Here is a 19150-nt window from a genome sequence, read left to right on the forward strand (position 1 = left end):
GTGTGGCACTTGCCCCCTTAATTTTAGCTGGATAATTTAAACACTTCCCAAACTACTTCTTCGCAATCTTATTTGAAAAGTGCATATTCAAACATAAAATGCAGCAATAAGATTCTTTCACAAAAAAGGCAAATTGAATGAATTAAACTGAATTGCCACAAGAAACTACTGGGTACCTTCTAAACAAAATTCAATTAGCTTGACTGCAGGTTAAACTAAGCAATGAGAACACTCAGAGCATGGTGCTGACAATAAACTTCATTAATAGAGATGATTCCCAGATATTGCTAATATTTTCAGAGGCGAAGAACGTATTAAAAAGCAGACACAATATTTGTTCAACATAATTAAGGATGTTTTTAAAAACAATTGTAGTTAAAGCATTTTAACAATTTTGGAAATCTAGCCATTTGATGAATTATTTTGATTATGAAATATGAAGAGAAAAAAAAAAGCTACTGTTTGCCTTCCTAAGATTAGACCAAGTGCTTTTCATGCATTTTTATTCAGCATGCTTTCTTCCAAGAGCTAAGAAGGGAAGTGGGGACTATTTGCAAATTTATTAGGCAGAAGAAAACTGGAGTTAGAAGATAAAAGCAAAATACTGCGGATGCCGGAAGTCAAGAACAAAAACAAAAATACCTGGACATTTCCTAAATTTATTGGACAATTTGGATAAAACTTTGCAGCTGTTATTAAAATAGGTGTTTATGACTTCTTATTTTTTTCTGGGCTTTAATGTATAATGCTGACTTTCGCAGACAGCATATTACAGGTACAGCTCAGGGTCATTTCTTTCTGTGGTCCTATTCATTCCCTGCATGTTGCATGATGCTGAACTCATTAAATAAGATTTGTGAAGAAATCATAGCATATTTTTCTTTGTGGCACTTGGGAATTAAAATTCTTTACTGAGCATATTTAATTATCGTATTTGCAAAATAGTTGATTTTCAAGAATCATTTTGACCACTCCCACAAAGTGCTGAATTAAAACCATGGACCCTTCATTGGCTTAGAAGGACTATATATCAATTTATTAAAAATGAATTTATAAAACATGATTAACATTTCATCAATCCTCATATAAGTTATCAATGTTCAATATTTTTCAAGGAATAGTCACACAGACTCGAGGAACAAAAAGTGCCCGTGCTTAGCCACTTTAACACACTTTAAAAGGAACCTGGCTAAATTCCTCAGGAAATATCTGGATAAGCTGAAGTGAGTGTCAGCTTGATATTAACTTCACAAAATCAGTTCCCTGTGTCCCAGGTAGAATGGGCAAGGCTCCTTTAACAGAAGACATCTGCCACATAACATTGTCTTAAGTTACTGTTAGATTGTCACATTCATTTAAAAATAGGGAAAAAGGCAAAATGCCCGATTCTAGTTTTGGAAGCCATACTTAAACTGGGAAATCACAAGAGGAAATACCTTGTTTAAACATTACAAGGCATCTTTTGATAAAATGCTAAAAATTTTTTAACCCTACTTCTTACAGAATATTTAAAGAACATTTTGCAATAGAAACTACCATTTCAAAATTGTTCAGTTAACATCGGTGATTACTATTATATTAGAAATCAGAATGGCAGCATTGAAGGTTTTAAACCTTTAGGATGCTGTGCAGCTTTGTGGCTTCATAAAAACCAAAGTAATATTTCTACTCTATATACTTCTTTAAAAATATCCTTTGTAACCAGGTCTGCACATACAGCAATAAAAGAGGTGATGAGGAATAGAGAAAAGTGTTCTGATGCACAGCTTAGGGAAGGGAACTTGAAAAAGACACCGGGTTTGATGTGTAAGACTCAGGGATTCATCAGGCAAAAATAAAGGAAACAAACCCTTTGTGTGGACACAAGGCTGTGTTAAATAACTGTTGTAGTGCTATTAGGAGTCAGTATATCTTTTTAAAAATGTTCAGTGGAGCAAGAGTTTCCAGGAGCTGGGAACTGCCATCAAAGGGAGGTTTAATGCTTATGTACACAGGAGGAGTCTGTTTAACCTCTGGTGTTTCCACAACAACCTAAAAATAATCATGATTCAAGCTACCCAGTCATATGTTATGCTACAATTAATATGGCAGACAAATAATTGCACACTTTCTTTTGTTGAAAACGAACAATTCCTCATCAAATAGAACAAGATGTCCTTGAAAGGTATTGGCAAGAAAAAAATGGCAGCAACATCAATGATTAAGACAGCATTTAGGTTGAATCTACATACTTCAAATTCCATTAAGTTATCTAAAAAACGCTGTTACAGTCAGCCATATTATATACATTTACATAAAAAACTTGCATTACTTCATGGCCATACATTTACATACAGCAGGTATGATACACTTGAGAAAAAATTACTACAACCAATGAAACCACAACTGTACTTGAGGTTAAAAGTTGACAGAACTTACTACTTACTGTACCAGAACAATATTACAGTAAAACAGCTCAAAAAAATGGATCCCTAGCATTTTCTACTGGCTTTGTAAAGGATAATTCCACAAAGGAAGTCATTACTAGATAAGTAAAATGATAGTCTAAGATTTTGTTTCTGAACTGAAGTAAACTATTGCCCATTTATATTCAATGTACATTTGAACCATCTGTGCCTTTCCAATTTCTGTGCAGCAGCATTTGACCTCTATTGTTGATCTCACAGAGATGTAGTGGATTATTCCCGAAAGGCGGCCAGCATGTGTCCATACAGGTAGTGGGAATGGACTGGAAGAGACAATTTGCCAAGTGTTAATTATACTTTTTCCATGCCAGCTTTCTCAATGCCTGTTCTGAAAGTACTCGGTTCTTACAGGAGGTGGGAGCTGTGGGCAGGGAGAACAGTTCCACTGCCGCCAATGCTTTGCCCAAGGAGCCATTCTTCATATGCTAGCTAGACTTGAAAATATCAGCAGCTTATCCAACTGTAGGAGGTATCATCAGTGCAATTCTGCCCTCATCTAACCTCCACGTGCTTGCACTTTGCAGTTGGTAACCACTGGATAAGGAACACAGAAAGAACCTTGGCCATTTTTAGAAATTTTCTCTCTTCAGCATAGCAGCACTGCAGCGAGTTGTAATGCCTCAACTCCTGCTCTAGCTGTCTCATCAAAAAGCAATGTTACATTTTTGTTTTAAAATAGCAAAGCTTTGTTGCAGTTGGGATCACAGCATCATTATTATTTACATTCTTCATACCTATTGCCCAACACACAAGACATCTTATTTTCTTTCTTTAAAAAACAAGTGAAGATAGGATAGAGTTGGTCCAAGAGGCTTATAAACCTGAACTTTTACAGTGAAGTCAATACTTAATTGCAAGCCCTGAATGCACACTAGGTAGTTCATGGTTTATTGATGGAATTGCCTTTTCAGAGACCTGCCAGACACTTGTAATCTACAGGTGAAAGAAATGCAGTTACCTAAAGGTGATCAGATTTTAAACTTGTTAAACAGGGACATTCCTTTTTTTAAAATAAAAGAGTGGGATGTGAAAAAAATGGAAATTAATGTTCAAAACTATTCAAAGTGCAATCGAGTGGGTCTTTTCTCTCCATGCAAATCAGTCCAATTTTGCTTTTCTGGGACAGTTAGGTGATCAGTGCGCACATTCTTATTTTAATAAATTCAAACACTGCGCCAGAATAAAGGAGGAGGTGGGCAAAAAGAATAGGAATGAATCTGCAATCCTGATGGTAAAATCTGGAGCAACAGTGCATGCCGTTCATTGGGTAGTTATTCAATACAATCCATGACCCCTGTGATTCAGAATATTCTTCTTAACCAAGAATGCAAATTCAGCTCCACCATACTGAATAACTCATGCTAGTCACTTCCTCCATGTCTCCATGTGATGTTATCTGCTGTTGGCAGACATGCACTTTATAAGTTTGCAGTCTGAATTACACTTCAATTGTTTATTTCTGTTTTAAAAAGGATTTGCTCTTCATTTAAAACTTATTTTTAAATTATACACAACCTTAAAGTGGCAAAAAAATCACTTTCAAAGTTAGAATCAGGCAGCCTTTAAAACTCATTATATCATATTGAAGAATGAAAATGTCTTCAGTTTGTAACCAAAATTCAGTACAATGTTCATCAGAAGTAACTGCAAGTGTCCTTGGCAACATCCCAAAGTCAATTCATTGACCCAGTTTACTTTTTCTCAGACCTTCTAGTCAAGAGTAACACTACCAAATTCAGTTAAGGCTTTGCGTTAGCAACTAACCAGAAAGCAGACTACGACTTCATTTGTTGTGATTAACCTCCTTCAGGAAAACTGAATGCTAAAAGTCCAACAAAAATGATACCTAGATCTCTTCAGAATTGTTTGAATATATGGCCTCCAAATGCAGGAGAATTTTAACTTGTGAATACAAAGTTGACTGCAGTATGGAGAAAACCATAGGCTGTATTTCTGAAGAAAGAAAATTTGATTGTGGTGCATGAGAGTGACTGAACATAAAAAAATAATTACAGTATTGAAAAAAAGAATTGGCATTAATGTATTGAAGAGTTTCCAAGATTAAAGTAGTAATTAAAGGATGATTTGAACATTGACAACAATGTTTCCCTAGCTGCCATGAAAAATGCTTATGAATGCCATCTGTAGAACAATAAACCCTTCTGAGGAATGTCACGGTTCATATAATATTTACTATATTTTTCTTCACGAGTGCAGTCAGGTTATTCTCAAGGGCAATTAGGGATGGGCAATAAACGCTGGCCTTGCCAGTGATGCTCTCATCCCAGGGACGAAGGTTCTTACACACAGCCACCATAAAGGGTGAACTATTTTATCTGTTGCCCTTGAAAAATTGGGCATTCTCACTCAACTTGTTGACTAGAGCATGAGAATATTGTTGCTAGGCAATGCCAGTTAAACAACTGACATCATTCACTGAGCTCAGTCATGAGGATAGGCTGGCTTGTCATGGGAAATAGTCACAACATTCAGTTTAACACACAAGGCCTTTTCTTAATTGCACCAATTTTTCACTTATGCATTGTGAGGGCAGAATTAGGCCTGAGCACAGACTGTAATTCATTTGCAGGGCCATCAGTTATTTAGCTGATCAGATCACCTTGTCTGACACTCGAATCTGCCTGCAATTTTACCAGCAGTTTATGTTTAGAAATGAAAAAGGCTAACATTTAGAAATAAGATTGATCTATAGATAATATTTTTTAAAGGCTGTTGATAACTTTGGCCCAGGAATGCTCTTACTATCCACAAGTTAGTAACATAAATACTATACAGAAAAGTTGTAGACTGATCCTTGTACAAGGCACATGAAAGCTACAAGCTGTCAGGACTGAAGTCCTTCAACATTATGAGTATAAAATTTCAGATTGCAACCTGTTTACTATTTTGCACTGTATTACTGCAATGAACAAATTCTCTGTTCTATCCACATAATGATGAAAATCAGAAAGTAAAAATTGCATACTCACTGGTAATCACTGCTGACTCCCTGATTGATCTGGCTGTCAGCAGGAGTAAGTGCGTACTGTTGATGTGTCTAACCTCTGTGTCCCTGATGTACCAACTATGTTCCAGTCATGACAAATGACAAAAAACACACACAACATGCAGTAAGTACAGCAAGCCGTTCCTGCAAGTTAGTACAAACATACAAGTCAAGCTTCAAACATGTGTTATCCAGTTACTTTCCAATGCCCATTTCCTTCCTTTCCGAGACCGCTCCATTCCACAGCTTTGCCCTGTAATTGGGAAGGGGTGAAATAGGGCAGACTAGGGCACAGGCTTCCTGGGGTGAGCCCACTCCTACCTTCAGCTCCTTTCTTCTTCTTTCCCCAACTCCCCTCAATGTCACATATTTCTACATCCAGTAGCATCACAGAGAGAAAAAAAAAACGTTTGGCAAGGCTCTGTGTTATCCGCAGCCAGCCTCTCCTCATAAGCATTTAAACAGACAATGTTGTTAATACTAAATCCCCACTAGATAGAAAATTCTTGGTCCAAGTGTAGGTGCTAAGGTTAGATAATGAAATGTACAACCAGGTTAGCTCAGCCATCAATTTTTCCTTCTTCCACAGGAAGGAACATCATATGGAGCTTAATTTCCTTAACAACTCCTTCTAACATGGTTGCCATGGTCAGAATCTCCACTTGAGGGTAGTGTGGGTGTAAGAGCTGTGACTTCACTCAGCTGGCTTTACACCGACAACTTGCATTTGTGTAGTGCCTTTAAAGTAGGAAAACAAGTCACAAGGCACTTTACAGGAGAGTAATCAGACAAAAATTAAGTTGGAGGAAGAGATATTTGGAACGGGTGACAAAGTTTGGTGGGCTTTAAGGAGTGGCTTCAAGGAGGAAAGAAAGGCAGAGAGGTTTAGGGGGAGAATTCCACAGCTTGGAGCCTAGACAGATGAATGAATGCCTGCCAACTGAAGAGTGAAGGAAATGGAGGATGCGCAAAATCCCAGAGTTTGGATAATATCGTAAAGGTTTTAATACCTTTATGCAGATCTTGATTTAAAGGAATTACATTCCACACAGGTTCTGCTAGAAGAATCACTATTAAAGAAATTTTGCCATCAACAATCTAGTGGTTACCAATGATGTATTCTTAAATAAAAATTCAAGCAAATTGCCTCAGAAGGGTCACTGGTTTATTTATTTCCTTCCTCGTTTTTATCTGCCAATTTCCTCCCTTTTGATTTCCTCACTCATTGATTTGTGGTTTAATTTATTGATTTTGTTTAGCTTAAAAGTCTACAAATAGACAACTGTGCAGAAGGAGGCAGCAGGGAGAAGGACCTCTCCATACGCCAGCTCCTGGGCCTGGCCAAGGTGGCCATCAATAGGTCCAGGCAGCAGGCAGTTGAGACGGTTGTCCGACGTGAATGCCTGCTCCTCTATTGCGGCTATGTTTGTGGCCGGGAGGCCCTGGAGAGGGAGCACGTGGTGTCCACCAGAATGCTAGAGGACCTCCGCATTTGGTAGGTACCATGGGGGCAAGGGTGCATCATCGCCCCCAGAAATTATATTTTGATTTGATTTTGTAAGTTTCCTTTCACATTTTTGTTTTAGTTACAGTGCCACACCAGGGGCCATCACCCTCTTCTTGTTTACTGATTTTGTCTTACAAAAGACTCTATAAAGAGGTGCAGAGCGGGGTTGGGCAGGGAGAAGGACCTCTTCACAAACCTGCTCCTGAGCCTGGCCCAGACAGCGGGCGGTTGAGGGGGTTGTCAAGCCCGACTGCCTGCACCACCTTCTGCGGCTATGATCGCGGCTGGATGTCCTTCGAAAGGGAACACATGGAATCCATTGGTATGCTCGAAGCCTTCCGTGGCCGGTGGGCACCGCAGGGGCTGGAGTGCTTCCTCAGCCCCCCAGATGACACTTTAATTTAATTCAGCAAGGTTCCTTTTAATCTTTCTTTTAGTTCGTGTGTCCCTTAGGGGGCTACCAATTGGTTTAATTGGTTTCTTTTCAATTGGTTATTTTGTCAATTTGTTAAATTCAAAAAAGTATAAATAGGGGACAGCTTGGACACTGTGTGAGGGGAGAGTTGTGAGACTGAACAATCAATAAACACCCTCAGTAAAGCTCTGTCTTGGTTTTGGCTTCACAAACCAGCTTGGATTCTATTAACATAGCTGAACCACAAAGAGAGTGCAGGGTTAGCATTTTGCCCTGGGTAGGGTTAGTGGGTTACAGCTCTGCCTTGCTACCAATCTGCAGCTTGATGTGCGTACACAGATTGCAGTGGGTTTGTGATGGTATAAAAAGCTCACCATCCTTATTAGCACTTCATGCATATCTGCAAAGTTAGGATTGAATAGGTAAATATGCTCTTAAGAAAACATAAAAAAGCAGTAAGAATAGCCTTCGTAGTCACAAGTTTCCCAATGAATTATCCTAAAGACTTCCTGGATTTAGTAAAATGGGTTTCTTTTCATTATGCTCCTGGAAACTAAATTAGGAACAACTGATAGCAATAAGAAATGAAGGAATGAGAAAGCTCCATTATTTTTTTAGGTTTCAGCATTTAATGATTCATGTTCAAAAATCTTTTTGTTGGAGCATTAGACATAAATCACTTTGCGTGATTTGCAATGCTGAATTGTTATTTCATGGCTTGCAATTGGGTTCAGATATTAATGTCTTGTTAGGATTGTCAATTTAACATCGTACAAAGGTCTGATATTTCTGTCTCTGATTATACCAATCAATACAACAGTGTTTGTTCTATATTATATTGGTAGTATGAAAGTCTGGGTTCTCATACCATTTCATGCACTTCAACATTATATCACTGCAACACAGCCAACTGTCAGTCAGACTTATTAAGGACAAACACAGAAACACCTGAACTAGGTATGACCTTGATTACCACATACCCAGTTATATTTTATTCACACAGTGAATCAATGATTTGACTTTTGCACATTAGTAATTCTGCTAATTTAGTTACAGTGACTGAGAGTCAGTAAGGAGTTGATTTAATTTACCTTCTGGTTGAATTTTCTTCGGCTGTACCGCTGGAGCTGGGCTGGACATTGCTGTTACCCTGAACCCTGCAGGTAGTGTTTCTGTAGACCCTGCCATCATGGTGATACTGTGGATCTCTCTTGGTCGAAAACGCTTTCGCCACGATGGCGCCCGCCTAAAACTTTTGTCATCACCCTGTAATAGCAGAAGGAATAAAACTGTGGCACTACTAGAATTGCCTAGCAAATCATGGCCTGAGGATCACTATTGATGGCTTATCTTCTAATCCCTGCACAGTTATCTCTGGTGTCTCCAAGGATCTATCTTTGGCCCCATCCTTTTTCTCCTTTACACAATGGCCCCTTGGGATACATGTAAATAAACACAACATCAGTTTCCACAAGTACTCTGACAACAGCCAGCTGTACCTCGCTACCAGCTCTCTTGACCCCTCACTATCTCTAAATTGTTAGACTGCTTGTCCAACATCTAGTATTGGATGAGCAGAAATTTCCTCCAATTAAATATTGGGAAGACTGAAGCTATTGTCTTTGGCCCCCGATACAAACTCTATTGAATCCATCTCTCTCCCTGGCAACTGAGGCTGAACCAGGCTGACACCTCGCTGTCAGATTTAACCACATTTCCACACAGTCACTAACTGTCTATTTCCGCCTCCATAAGATCACCGGACTCTGTCCCTGCCTTCTCTCTTCTGTTGCTGAATCCTTCGGTCATGCCTTTGTTACCTCCAGACTTGACGCTTCTAAATACAATCCCAATTCTACCCCACGTAATCTTGAGGTCACCCAAAGCTTTGCTGTCTGTGTCCTAACCAAGTCCTATTCACCTATCGTCCCTGTGCTCACTGACCCACACAGGCTCCTAGTTAAACAATGCTTTGATTTCAAAATACCCATTTTTGTTAACAAATTGCTCCATGGCCTCGCTCCTCCCTAGCTTTGTAATCTCCTCCAACCCTACAACACTCTTCTAATTCTGGCCTCTTGAGCATTCTCAATCTTAATTGCTTCACTATTAGTGTATGTACCTTCAGTTGGCTAGGCCCCAAGCTCCAGAATCCCCAGAGTACCTCTCTGCCTTTATACCTCACTTTCCTCCTTTAACATAGATAATTAGAACCAAAGGCTAAAATTAACAAATATTTTGGGAAAAGCACAGGTTGGTCTACTGATAGTGGCAGGGTTAGTTTATTAACCCTATTACAAATTACAGCTACATAGGGTTAGTAATATAGTAAACTCTGAAGAAGTGTGACCGACATGAACAGCAGTAGAACATAGGGCAGACGGTCAAAGGAATGGTTGAAAAGATAAGTTTTCAGAATATAATTGAAGATTGGAAGAAGGTTAATAAGCCAGTGGGTTCCTCAAAGAAGGGTTCAATAATTTGAAGGACAGAGGACCAGGTTCAGAGAAATATGGGAGGCATGTGAAAAAAGACTGCTAAGTAAGGTAGGCCAAGGCCAAAGTGATGGAGAGATAGGAAAATTCAAAGGAATCATAGAATTATACAGTACAGACGGAGGCTATCTTGCCCGTGGTGACTGCACCAGCTATCTGAAGAGTAATCCATTTGGTTTCATTCCTTAGCCTTTGCCTATACCCATTTAAATTTATCTTTTTTCAAATTAATTCAGTATGTTTGAAAGAATGTGACAATAGTCATTGTGAGGTGTTATGTGGGGATGGAGTTTGACAAATTGGATTTGTGTAGGTTGAAACTTGAGAGCTGATAAAGATGGAGATGAAGAAAAGATATCAGTGAGTGACGCTGTGGAGGAGGTAACAGACAGCTTGATGATGGATTAGGACTGGGCTCAGTGAGTAAGTAGCTTCGAGGGGGATGTAGCTGGAATGATGACTCAGAGGTTTTGGTGGAAGCCAAACAGAATGCCTTCAGCTTGAGGGTGGGTTGTTAAGTCATTGAGGGAGATGTGCCAGTTGCATTCATGCAGCTCACAGTGGAATCAATCGAGGGAAGTGCCATGAAGCAAAGTCAATGGAAAGGTGAAATAGATGACTGTCAAATATTACAGAGAGTTTGAGAAGGGCAAGAAGGGATAATGCAACCTAGCATTCAAACCCAGCTATTCTGATATGATAAAGATGAGGGTGACTGCCCTTCACATCACGGCAGCATTTGACTGAGTGTGGCATCAAGGAGCCCTAGCAAAACTGGAGTCAATGGGAATCGGGGGAAAACTCTCCACTGGCTGAAGTCACACCAAGCACAAAGGAAGATGGTTGTGGTTGTTGGAGGTCAGTCATCTCAGCTCCAGGACATCACTGCAGGAGCTCCTCAGGGTAGTGTCCTAGGCCCAACCATCTTCAGCTGCTTCATCAATGACCTTCCTTCCATCAAAAGGTCAGGAGTGGGGATGTTCACTGATGATTGCACAATGTTCAGCACCATTCAAAACTCCTCAGATACTGAAGCAGTCCATGTCCAAATGCAGCAAGACCTGGACAATATCCAGGCTTGGGCTGACAAGTGGCAAGTAACATTCATGGCACACAAGTGCCAGGCACTGACCATCTCCAACAAGAGTGAATCTAACCACCGTCCCCTGATGTTCAATGGCATTACCATCACTGAATCCCCCACTATCAACATTCTGGGGGTTACCATTGACCAGGAACTGAACTGGACTAGCCATATAAATACTGTGGCTACAAGAGCAGATCAGAGACTAGGAATCCTGCAGCGAGTAACTCACCACCTCACTCCTCAAAGCCTGTCTACAATCTACATGGCACAAGTCAGGAGTGTGATGGAATACTCCCCAATTGTCTGGATGTGTGCAGCTCCCACAACACTCAAGAAGCTTGACACCGTCCAGGACAAAGCAGCCCACTTGACTGGCACCGCATCCACAAACATTCACTCCCTCCACCACTGACGTACAGTAGCAGCAGTGTGTACCATCTATAAGTTGCACTGCAGGAATTCACCAAGGCTCCTTAGACAGCACCTTCCAAACCCACGACCACTACCATCTAGAAGGACAAGGGCAGCAGATACATGGGAAAACCACCACCTGGAAGTTCCTCTCCAGGTCTCTCACCATCCTGAATTGGAAATATATCACCGTTCCTTCACTGTCGCCGAGTCAAAATTCTGGATCTCCCTCCCCAGCAGTACTGTGGGTGTACATACACCACATGGACTGCAGTGGTTCAAGAAGGCAGCTCACCACTACCTTCTCAAGGACAACTAGGGATGGGCAAAAATTGCTGGCCCAGCTGCCGAAGCCCACATCTGGTGAATGAATAAAAAAAAAATTCCTCTCTCCATTGAATCCAGCTCCTGATTTATATGAGCCAACAAATCAGGGTATTTAAACGTGGCCAGGGTGGTACCTAGATTTCCCTCAGTGAAAGAGTGAATGAATTCCTAATACTCACATCATCCAACTTCCGCTCAGTTCCTAAGGCCAACAGGTTGTTGAATTCACGTTCCAAGACCTGTCTTGCCTATTAAAAACAAAGTCATGGTTAAAATCCATATTTAACTTGAGCAGTTATTATAACCATTTGGAAATCAAATAGATGCAGGAAACAAAGATATTAAATCAGGACTTACTTGTGTATTTTGTGTGGGGATTTGTAACAATAACGCTAGACTGTTGTAATCAAAATTCTCATCCAGTGCTACCAAGGCTCCGTGTACCCCACTTTCGACTATGTTGTTGGCATACTCCCGTAGTCCAATAGACTGCACCCAGTGAATGACTTGATCGTTAGTCCACACCAACACATCTAAGCAAGAGTCAAATACAGATCATTGTTTCACATTCAGAAACATTATTCACGCCAATTGGGATTTTTAAATAGGGAATTACTTCTATTCTGGAAAAAGTGATGCTTCCTACGCAGCTGTAGGTCCAGCATGCCAGAGCTATCTGTGTAAAAGACTGTGATTGGCAGTTCTGAAGACTGCTTCTGAATGATTCACAAACTCAACATATTCTTTAGAAGCTATGATTCAGTGATGGAACAGTAAAAATCAGATGAGAAGACAGGACGGTAGACATGGTTCAGCATATTAATTTCTCAAATTAAACTGGATTCCATAAAGGAGCTTTAGTTACATAAGAGGGTCAGCATGCAAATTACTGAAACAGAAGAAAAAGAGCCCAGAGCAATACAAATCCTCTTCACATGTATTTCAAAATATTTTATGTTAAGATTTCTTTATTGAATAAGGTATTTTCCTCCTCATAGAGGCTCATCATTTCAGATGTGCATGCACAGCCTGGGAAGCTGAATCTACTACTTATGACTAGGTGGCTCAGCAATCTCAATCACTATGAAAGCTTGCTGTAGATGTTTCAACCTAACATTTCCCCGTACAGCAATAATCTACATCTAAGCTAGCAAAGATCAAAACTAGCTCAGGTCCCCGAGCAGCAAAAACCCTTACTAAATTGTAGGTTTCTAAGTGAGACACAAAATAGGCTAGTCATTTGTTTAAAAAAAAAAACGAGGGTTACTTTATACCAAAAGGACTTCTACAAAGGCTAAGGTTGCATAATGGTCACATAAGCAGCTAATATATGACCAATACTGCAAATGGTCACGATGAACAACTGATCAATAGTTTATAGCACTTTGCATATTGCTGACACAGTGCACTGCTACATCAACCAGCACCAAACAGCTGATTAAATCCTGCTCAGATCATTAGTGTTATAAGAATGTTAAAGCTTTAGGAAGGTTAATGCTTTCATTTTGTTCAGGGTTCTGAACAGAGCACTGCTCCAATGTGCAAAGTGTTAAGGAGTGCAGTCATACTCAAAATCCTCTACAATTCATCAGCAAGCCCCTAGTTAAGGACAATTACCAGACCACCATTAATATTTGTACCTATTCATATCCTAGATAGTGTAATTAACTATGTTACATCTGAAGTAATTAACTTTCATGGGAACTGCTGCAAACTATACCACTAAAGTGATGGAACTGTACTTATTGTACAATTGCAATAAAGCAGTATAGCATGGGTTGTGACTTCAGAAAGCAGATTTCAAGATGCATGTGATCATTATAAGCAGTGATCAATAAAATATAATTCTAATATGTGCGCGTATGGCAGCATATACATTGCACTTTGTTACAGATACAGAAACAATCTTCAAAAAGAGTAAACGTAATGCTGCGTGCCTCTGATTGAAATTAAAACAGGTAAAACTTTACAATTCATAAAATATTTGGGCCAAACAATAATTAAATTTATGGCTGTGTCCTTCACAACATTTTGCCTTGAAGGGTTATGTCTCCGTCTTAACAAACTTATTAAAAACTACATCACTGCCTGTCGGACACTATCAGAGGTGGAATGGGGAGTGAGAAAGGAATGTAGTGACATTATACCCCAAATGGTTTCACTTCAGTGGGATTCTTAGATTTGCCAAAGAATCTAATCTGCCTGGGCACAATTCAAATCATCAGCCAGTCAGAGTAGAGGAGTTTCATCAGCACCAGATGGGACTCTGTGCTGAACAACTCTTTTTCAAAGATAAAACATCAACACTGTCTGAACCATGTGGCTTCACCTGTAAAAGCTGATCGACCACTGAGTAGCACAGTAATTATTCTGTACTAGGGACAATCTGAATCTCCATATTAAAAGGGGATTTGGCCTGGTCATAATGTAGAAGGGGGCAGGAAGGAATACCGAAATGTGCTGCACGCATTTATACAACAGGATAGTAAAAATTACACTGAAGTTTTAATATCCAGGTTTTCTAAGTTCAATTCTGGACGAGAAACAAACAACAATATTTCTTTCAAACCAACCTTTAATTTCATGTTGGCTTTCTTCTCTCCTCCTCTCTAGTTCCTTCCTGTCATAGTTCAATCTCTTCAAACACATGATACCATAATGTAAACACGTGCTGGAAACAAGACAAATGTTATTCAGTATAACTTATAAAAAGCCCTTTGATTTTTTTGTGTGTTATCCTTGGCTCAATAGTAGCACTTTCACCTTTGAGCCAGAAGGTTGTAAATTCAAGGCCTGCTTTAGAAATTTGATCACACAATCAAGGCCAACACTTCAACATAGAGTACTGCACTGTTGAAAATGTTGTCTATTGGATGAAATGTTAAACTTTAGATCTGCCTGCCCATTCACATGGAGTAAAATATCCCATGACACTTCTCAAAGAGCAGGGGAGTTCTCCTAATACCCTTGCCAATATTTATTGATTATTTTGTAACTAATCTCAACTGTTGTTAGTGGGATCTTGTGGTGAGCAAGTTGGTTGTCTCATTTTTTCACAATAGTAACTACATTTCAGAAGTACTTCATTGACCGTGAATTGTTTCGAGGCATTCTGAGGTCATGAAAGGTGCTATGAAAATGCACGTTCTTTCTTATCTGAATAAATTTACTTTAGGTCTCAAAACACACAAATCAGTTGATTCAAAAGCAAACATTTTATGAAATTGAAACTCACCCCTGATTATTTTGAAGAGTGAATGTACAACATTAGATTGTAGGTATAGCCTCTTTAGCCATAATGGAGATCTAAGGACAGTATAGATACTTTGTAATTGCACATTGGCACAGAAGTAAGCAGTGCATAAAAGTGCCTTAAAAATCCATGACTTTCTCACTCTTCCAAATGGGGGGCTAGCTAATTATACTAATAAATATGTCAAGATTTGCACTAGAGTGTTTCCTATGGGCGGAATTTTCTGAGCCGCTGGCGGTGGGCATGATAGGTGGTGTGCGCAGGAAATATGGCGCAACCTGATTCACAATGGTGTGAAGGCAGATCGCCATCATCCGCTCAACCCATCAATGGCGGGCCGTGCTTCCCGCCATCAGTTGGCGGGGAGCTAATTGTAATATATTAGCATATAATTAAAAGGCCATCCCACCAGGCTCTTGGAACCCCACTGTTCCATCTGTCCATGTTTCACTACAGCATGCAGGTGACATGCACTTGGCAGCCTTCACTTTGGGGAAACTGAGGTGAGTGTACAGCAGCGTTCTCCACAGCTCGCCTGTTGTTTACAGGCCTCAGGGGCGTCGGGGGTGGGGGCAAGTGCTGGCCAGCCTCAGAAACGACCGTTGTCGGTAAAGGGGGTCAAGAGCTGCCCTGGCACTGCATCCCGTGCACAGGCAATCAAGGTGGAGGTCAGAGTAAGCGAGGGGAGTGGCCAAGCATTAGGGACACCTGTATAAACTGACCATGCCTCTGCAACTGAGACAGATCAGATGCAGCCACAGTGATATGAATGGGGTCGGGCTCCTAGCCTGTCCACCAATGCAAGCAATGCGGAAGCACCAAAAGGCCACCAAGCGCTCCATACCTTACCACCCTCCCACCCGCCCCCAGCACAGACTTGAGTCTGCCAACATTTATTGGACCGCGGAGCGGTTGGACAGCAGACGTTGTACAATCTTCTCGTCAATGCTGGCCATGTAGTAGTCACTGCTGGAGGTGCTCTCAGCCCCTTGCAATCTCAGCATCCTGGTTTGGGCCAGTGTCCCCCATATCGCTGGTTGTCAGATCAGCTATGCAGCGCACCCATCTCTTGGCCATCTGAGGGATGACCAGCACTCACCGGGAAGCATTATGGGGCAGTCACACAGAGCCAGGAAAGGTGCTAAGTACAGCCATAATAACCACGTCTCTCCCTCTCTCTTTCATGCTGCAGGAGGCCCCACGTCAGGATCATGGATCCTGGTGACCTAGCTGTATGCCTGATGACTTACAGAAACCATAGAAGACCATAGAAGAGGAAAGAGCGACTGAGGCTCCTGGCTGCGCAAAGGCAGGAGCAGCAACCTCATGAAGAAGGGGCAGCAGGAGCTCCCGCACATGCTGTCCCGGAGTGACAGTGACCCATGGCTGGTCAGCACCTAGTGACACCCAGTGTCTATAGACGCCGCCTGCCATTCCTGCAAATAACTGAAAACCAGTGTCACCGATGACTGCACATGTATAGGGACCTGGTGGCTCATATCTGCCACTTACTGCAGGACTTGGCACCAAGGGGACATGGAGGGCATCCACTGCCAGTGGCTATGAAAGTGACTGTGGCACTCAATCTCTATGCCACTAGCTCCTTTCAGGGTTCCACAGGTGACCTCTATAGGATTTCACAATCCACCACCCACAAATGTATCCATGAGGTCATGGATGCCATCTTCTCCATGGCACACTTCTTTGTGCATTTTGCCCAGGACCGGGACAGCCAGGATGCAAGGGCCATTGGATTTGCCCTGATCTCGGGATTCCTACAGGTGCAGGGTGCAATTGACTGCACTCATGTGGTGCTCAGGTCTCCATCGCTACACTCAATGGACTTCATCAACCGCAAGGGCTTCCACTCAGTGAACGTGCGGCTGGTATGTGACCACCAGAAACACATCTTTAGGTATGCGCACAATTTCCAGGGAGCGTGCATGACACCTACATTCTGAGTCACTCACAGATCCCTGCGGTTTTCCAGGGTCCACAGAGGCTGCAGGGTTGACTCCTTGGGGACAAGGGCAGAGGCCATGGCTGTTGACACCCGTACGGTGGCCTCAGACTGCAGCAGAGTGGCGCTATAATGAGGCTCATGCAACAGCTCGCAACTTAGTGGAGCAGATTATCGGGATACTGAAGATGCAGTTCCAGAGCCTGGACCAGTCTAGTGGAGCCCTGCAATACAGTCCACACACATCTTTGCTGTCTGCTGTGCCCTTTACAACCTGGCACTGCAATGGGGAGAGAAGCTGGCTGAGGAGGAGCTGGAGGACTACTTGGGTGAGGATGTTGCCAACAGGGATGAGGATGAGGGGGTCTTCGGTGGTGATGATGACAGGGATGAGGCTCTCGCACTGGCCAGATGAGGCAGGCGCACTGAGGAGACCCTCATTGCTGTCAGATTTGTGGAGGATAATGACAACATGCAGTGAGGCTCCCCCGGTGATCCTCACATCGCAGTTGGGAATGTTTGGCTCCAGTCTGCCTTATGGCAGCGCCAATATCCTCTGTGAGAATGCTCCTGTCATGGAGATGCAGTGGAGGCCCTAATAGTTACTTGATTGCAGGAGGATGATGACAACATGCAGTCAGGACACTCCATAGACCTTCGCATAGCCTCAGAGAATGTCAGACTCCTGTCTGGCCAAGGGCAGCTCGCTTGTGCTCCATGATGAGGGCCATCTCAGAGACGCAGCCATGAAACATTAGATGCATCAGATGCTGTGTCCACCTTCAGCACCTCAGCCCTTCGGGAGCTGGTGCACAGCATCAGTGGTCGCAGATGCTGGTGTGATGGGGGCCAGCCCACCTTAAAGGTGCTGAGAACACATAGAATGAGAGAACTCTGTGGCACCTGCCCACTACATTCTGGCAGCAATGACCAGCACCGCCGAGGTGCAGGCATCAGTAATGTTTCCAGGGAGTGTGAGGCTGGACCATCACTGTAGTCTGAATGCTGCACAGAGCACAGGGAAGAGGCCCTGGACTGAGACACCTGCCTTTATCTTGTGCAGAAAGGTTTCACATCAGTGACAAGAACAATCCTCATCAGAACAAGGAGCCACAGGCAGGGAGACATTCTTAGGAGTTTATTGCCAAAAGTGAACAATATGTACAAGTGATCAACACCTGTGCCCAGGCTGTGCAACTAATTCTCCTTAACTTTCCTAACCTTGCTGTTATGTCTTGGTGCTCCCCAGATATCCACAGCAGAGGTGGAGGCAGCCTGTTGACTGTAACGCCCTGTCTGCGATGACTTTGGCAGGCGGCCTCTGGAAGGCCAAGGCTTGGAGGGCCCTGCTGTGTGGCAGTGGCACCCTTCTCGGCCTGTGAAGCTGGAGCTGGGGAAGTCAAAGGAAGAGGGGACTCGGATGGGCCGGTCACTCCCAGAGTCACCTGGGTGGATGACCCCGGGGTGTGCACTTGCTGATCCTCCTCCCTATAGGTGCCCGAGGGCCCCTGGCTGACACCGTGAAGAGAAGGGGAAAGCAGGAGTGATATGAGCTGCCCCACACCCCTCTTGCATACACACTGTTGGAGGCCAACTATGGCATCAGCGATGGAGTTATGCCCTTGCAGCAGAGCAGAAGTGATGTCCTGGACCAGTGTTGGCCTCGGTGTGTTGCAATGCCGGCGCTATCACCTCAGCCTGAAGATGGACGGATTCCTCCATCATGCCTTGTAATCTGAGGAGTCCAGCAGACATCCCTTCCTGATGTTCCCAAGCTTGCCTCTGCAGCTCCAACAACTGTGACATCACCCAGTCCAGAGGCTCATCATCTGACATGGACTCAGCAACGTTCTGGCCTCCAGCAGTCCTCCGAGTGCCGGGGACCTGGGAAGTCCCTGCCTCCGCCTGCTGTGGATCAGAAAGTGTGATGTGCTCGCCAGATTGTGATCCAGAGGCTACTCTAAAGCTAGGTCCCACCGAGGTGTGTGTCGCTGCGCTGATGGAGGGTGTGGGTGAGCACTGTGATGGGACTTCAGAGAGGGTGTCTCCAGATTCCTCTTCAGAGGTTTCTTCGGGGCTTGATTGGAGGCCCTGGATTGTGGGCTCTGTCGGTTATTTGGCAGATGTGCCTACGAAAGCAAGGGGTGATAATTAATGCATGGCAGTGGCTTATGAAACAGGGCACATCACTCACAAAATGGTTGTCTGATGGATGTTGCACTG

At 42.7% G+C, this 19150-nt stretch overlaps 1 protein-coding gene across 1 annotated transcript in view; it reads right to left on the bottom strand.

Moving 5' to 3' along the window:
• Nucleotides 1-2678: 2678 nt before the first annotated feature.
• The window catches only part of ppfia4 (PTPRF interacting protein alpha 4), a 632398-nt gene continuing 615926 nt past the window's right edge, over nucleotides 2679-19150 (bottom strand). Inside the window, exons 27-31 of the mRNA XM_041195183.1 lie at nucleotides 14288-14385; nucleotides 12072-12247; nucleotides 11894-11962; nucleotides 8486-8660; nucleotides 2679-2728 (exon numbers count right to left, since the gene is read on the bottom strand). Coding sequence (XP_041051117.1) covers nucleotides 2679-2728; nucleotides 8486-8660; nucleotides 11894-11962; nucleotides 12072-12247; nucleotides 14288-14385 — 568 coding nt within the window. The remainder of the gene's footprint in view (nucleotides 2729-8485; nucleotides 8661-11893; nucleotides 11963-12071; nucleotides 12248-14287; nucleotides 14386-19150) is intronic.

Source organism: Carcharodon carcharias, chromosome 9 (assembly GCF_017639515.1).
Source record: "Carcharodon carcharias isolate sCarCar2 chromosome 9, sCarCar2.pri, whole genome shotgun sequence".
NCBI lineage: Eukaryota > Metazoa > Chordata > Chondrichthyes > Lamniformes > Lamnidae > Carcharodon > Carcharodon carcharias.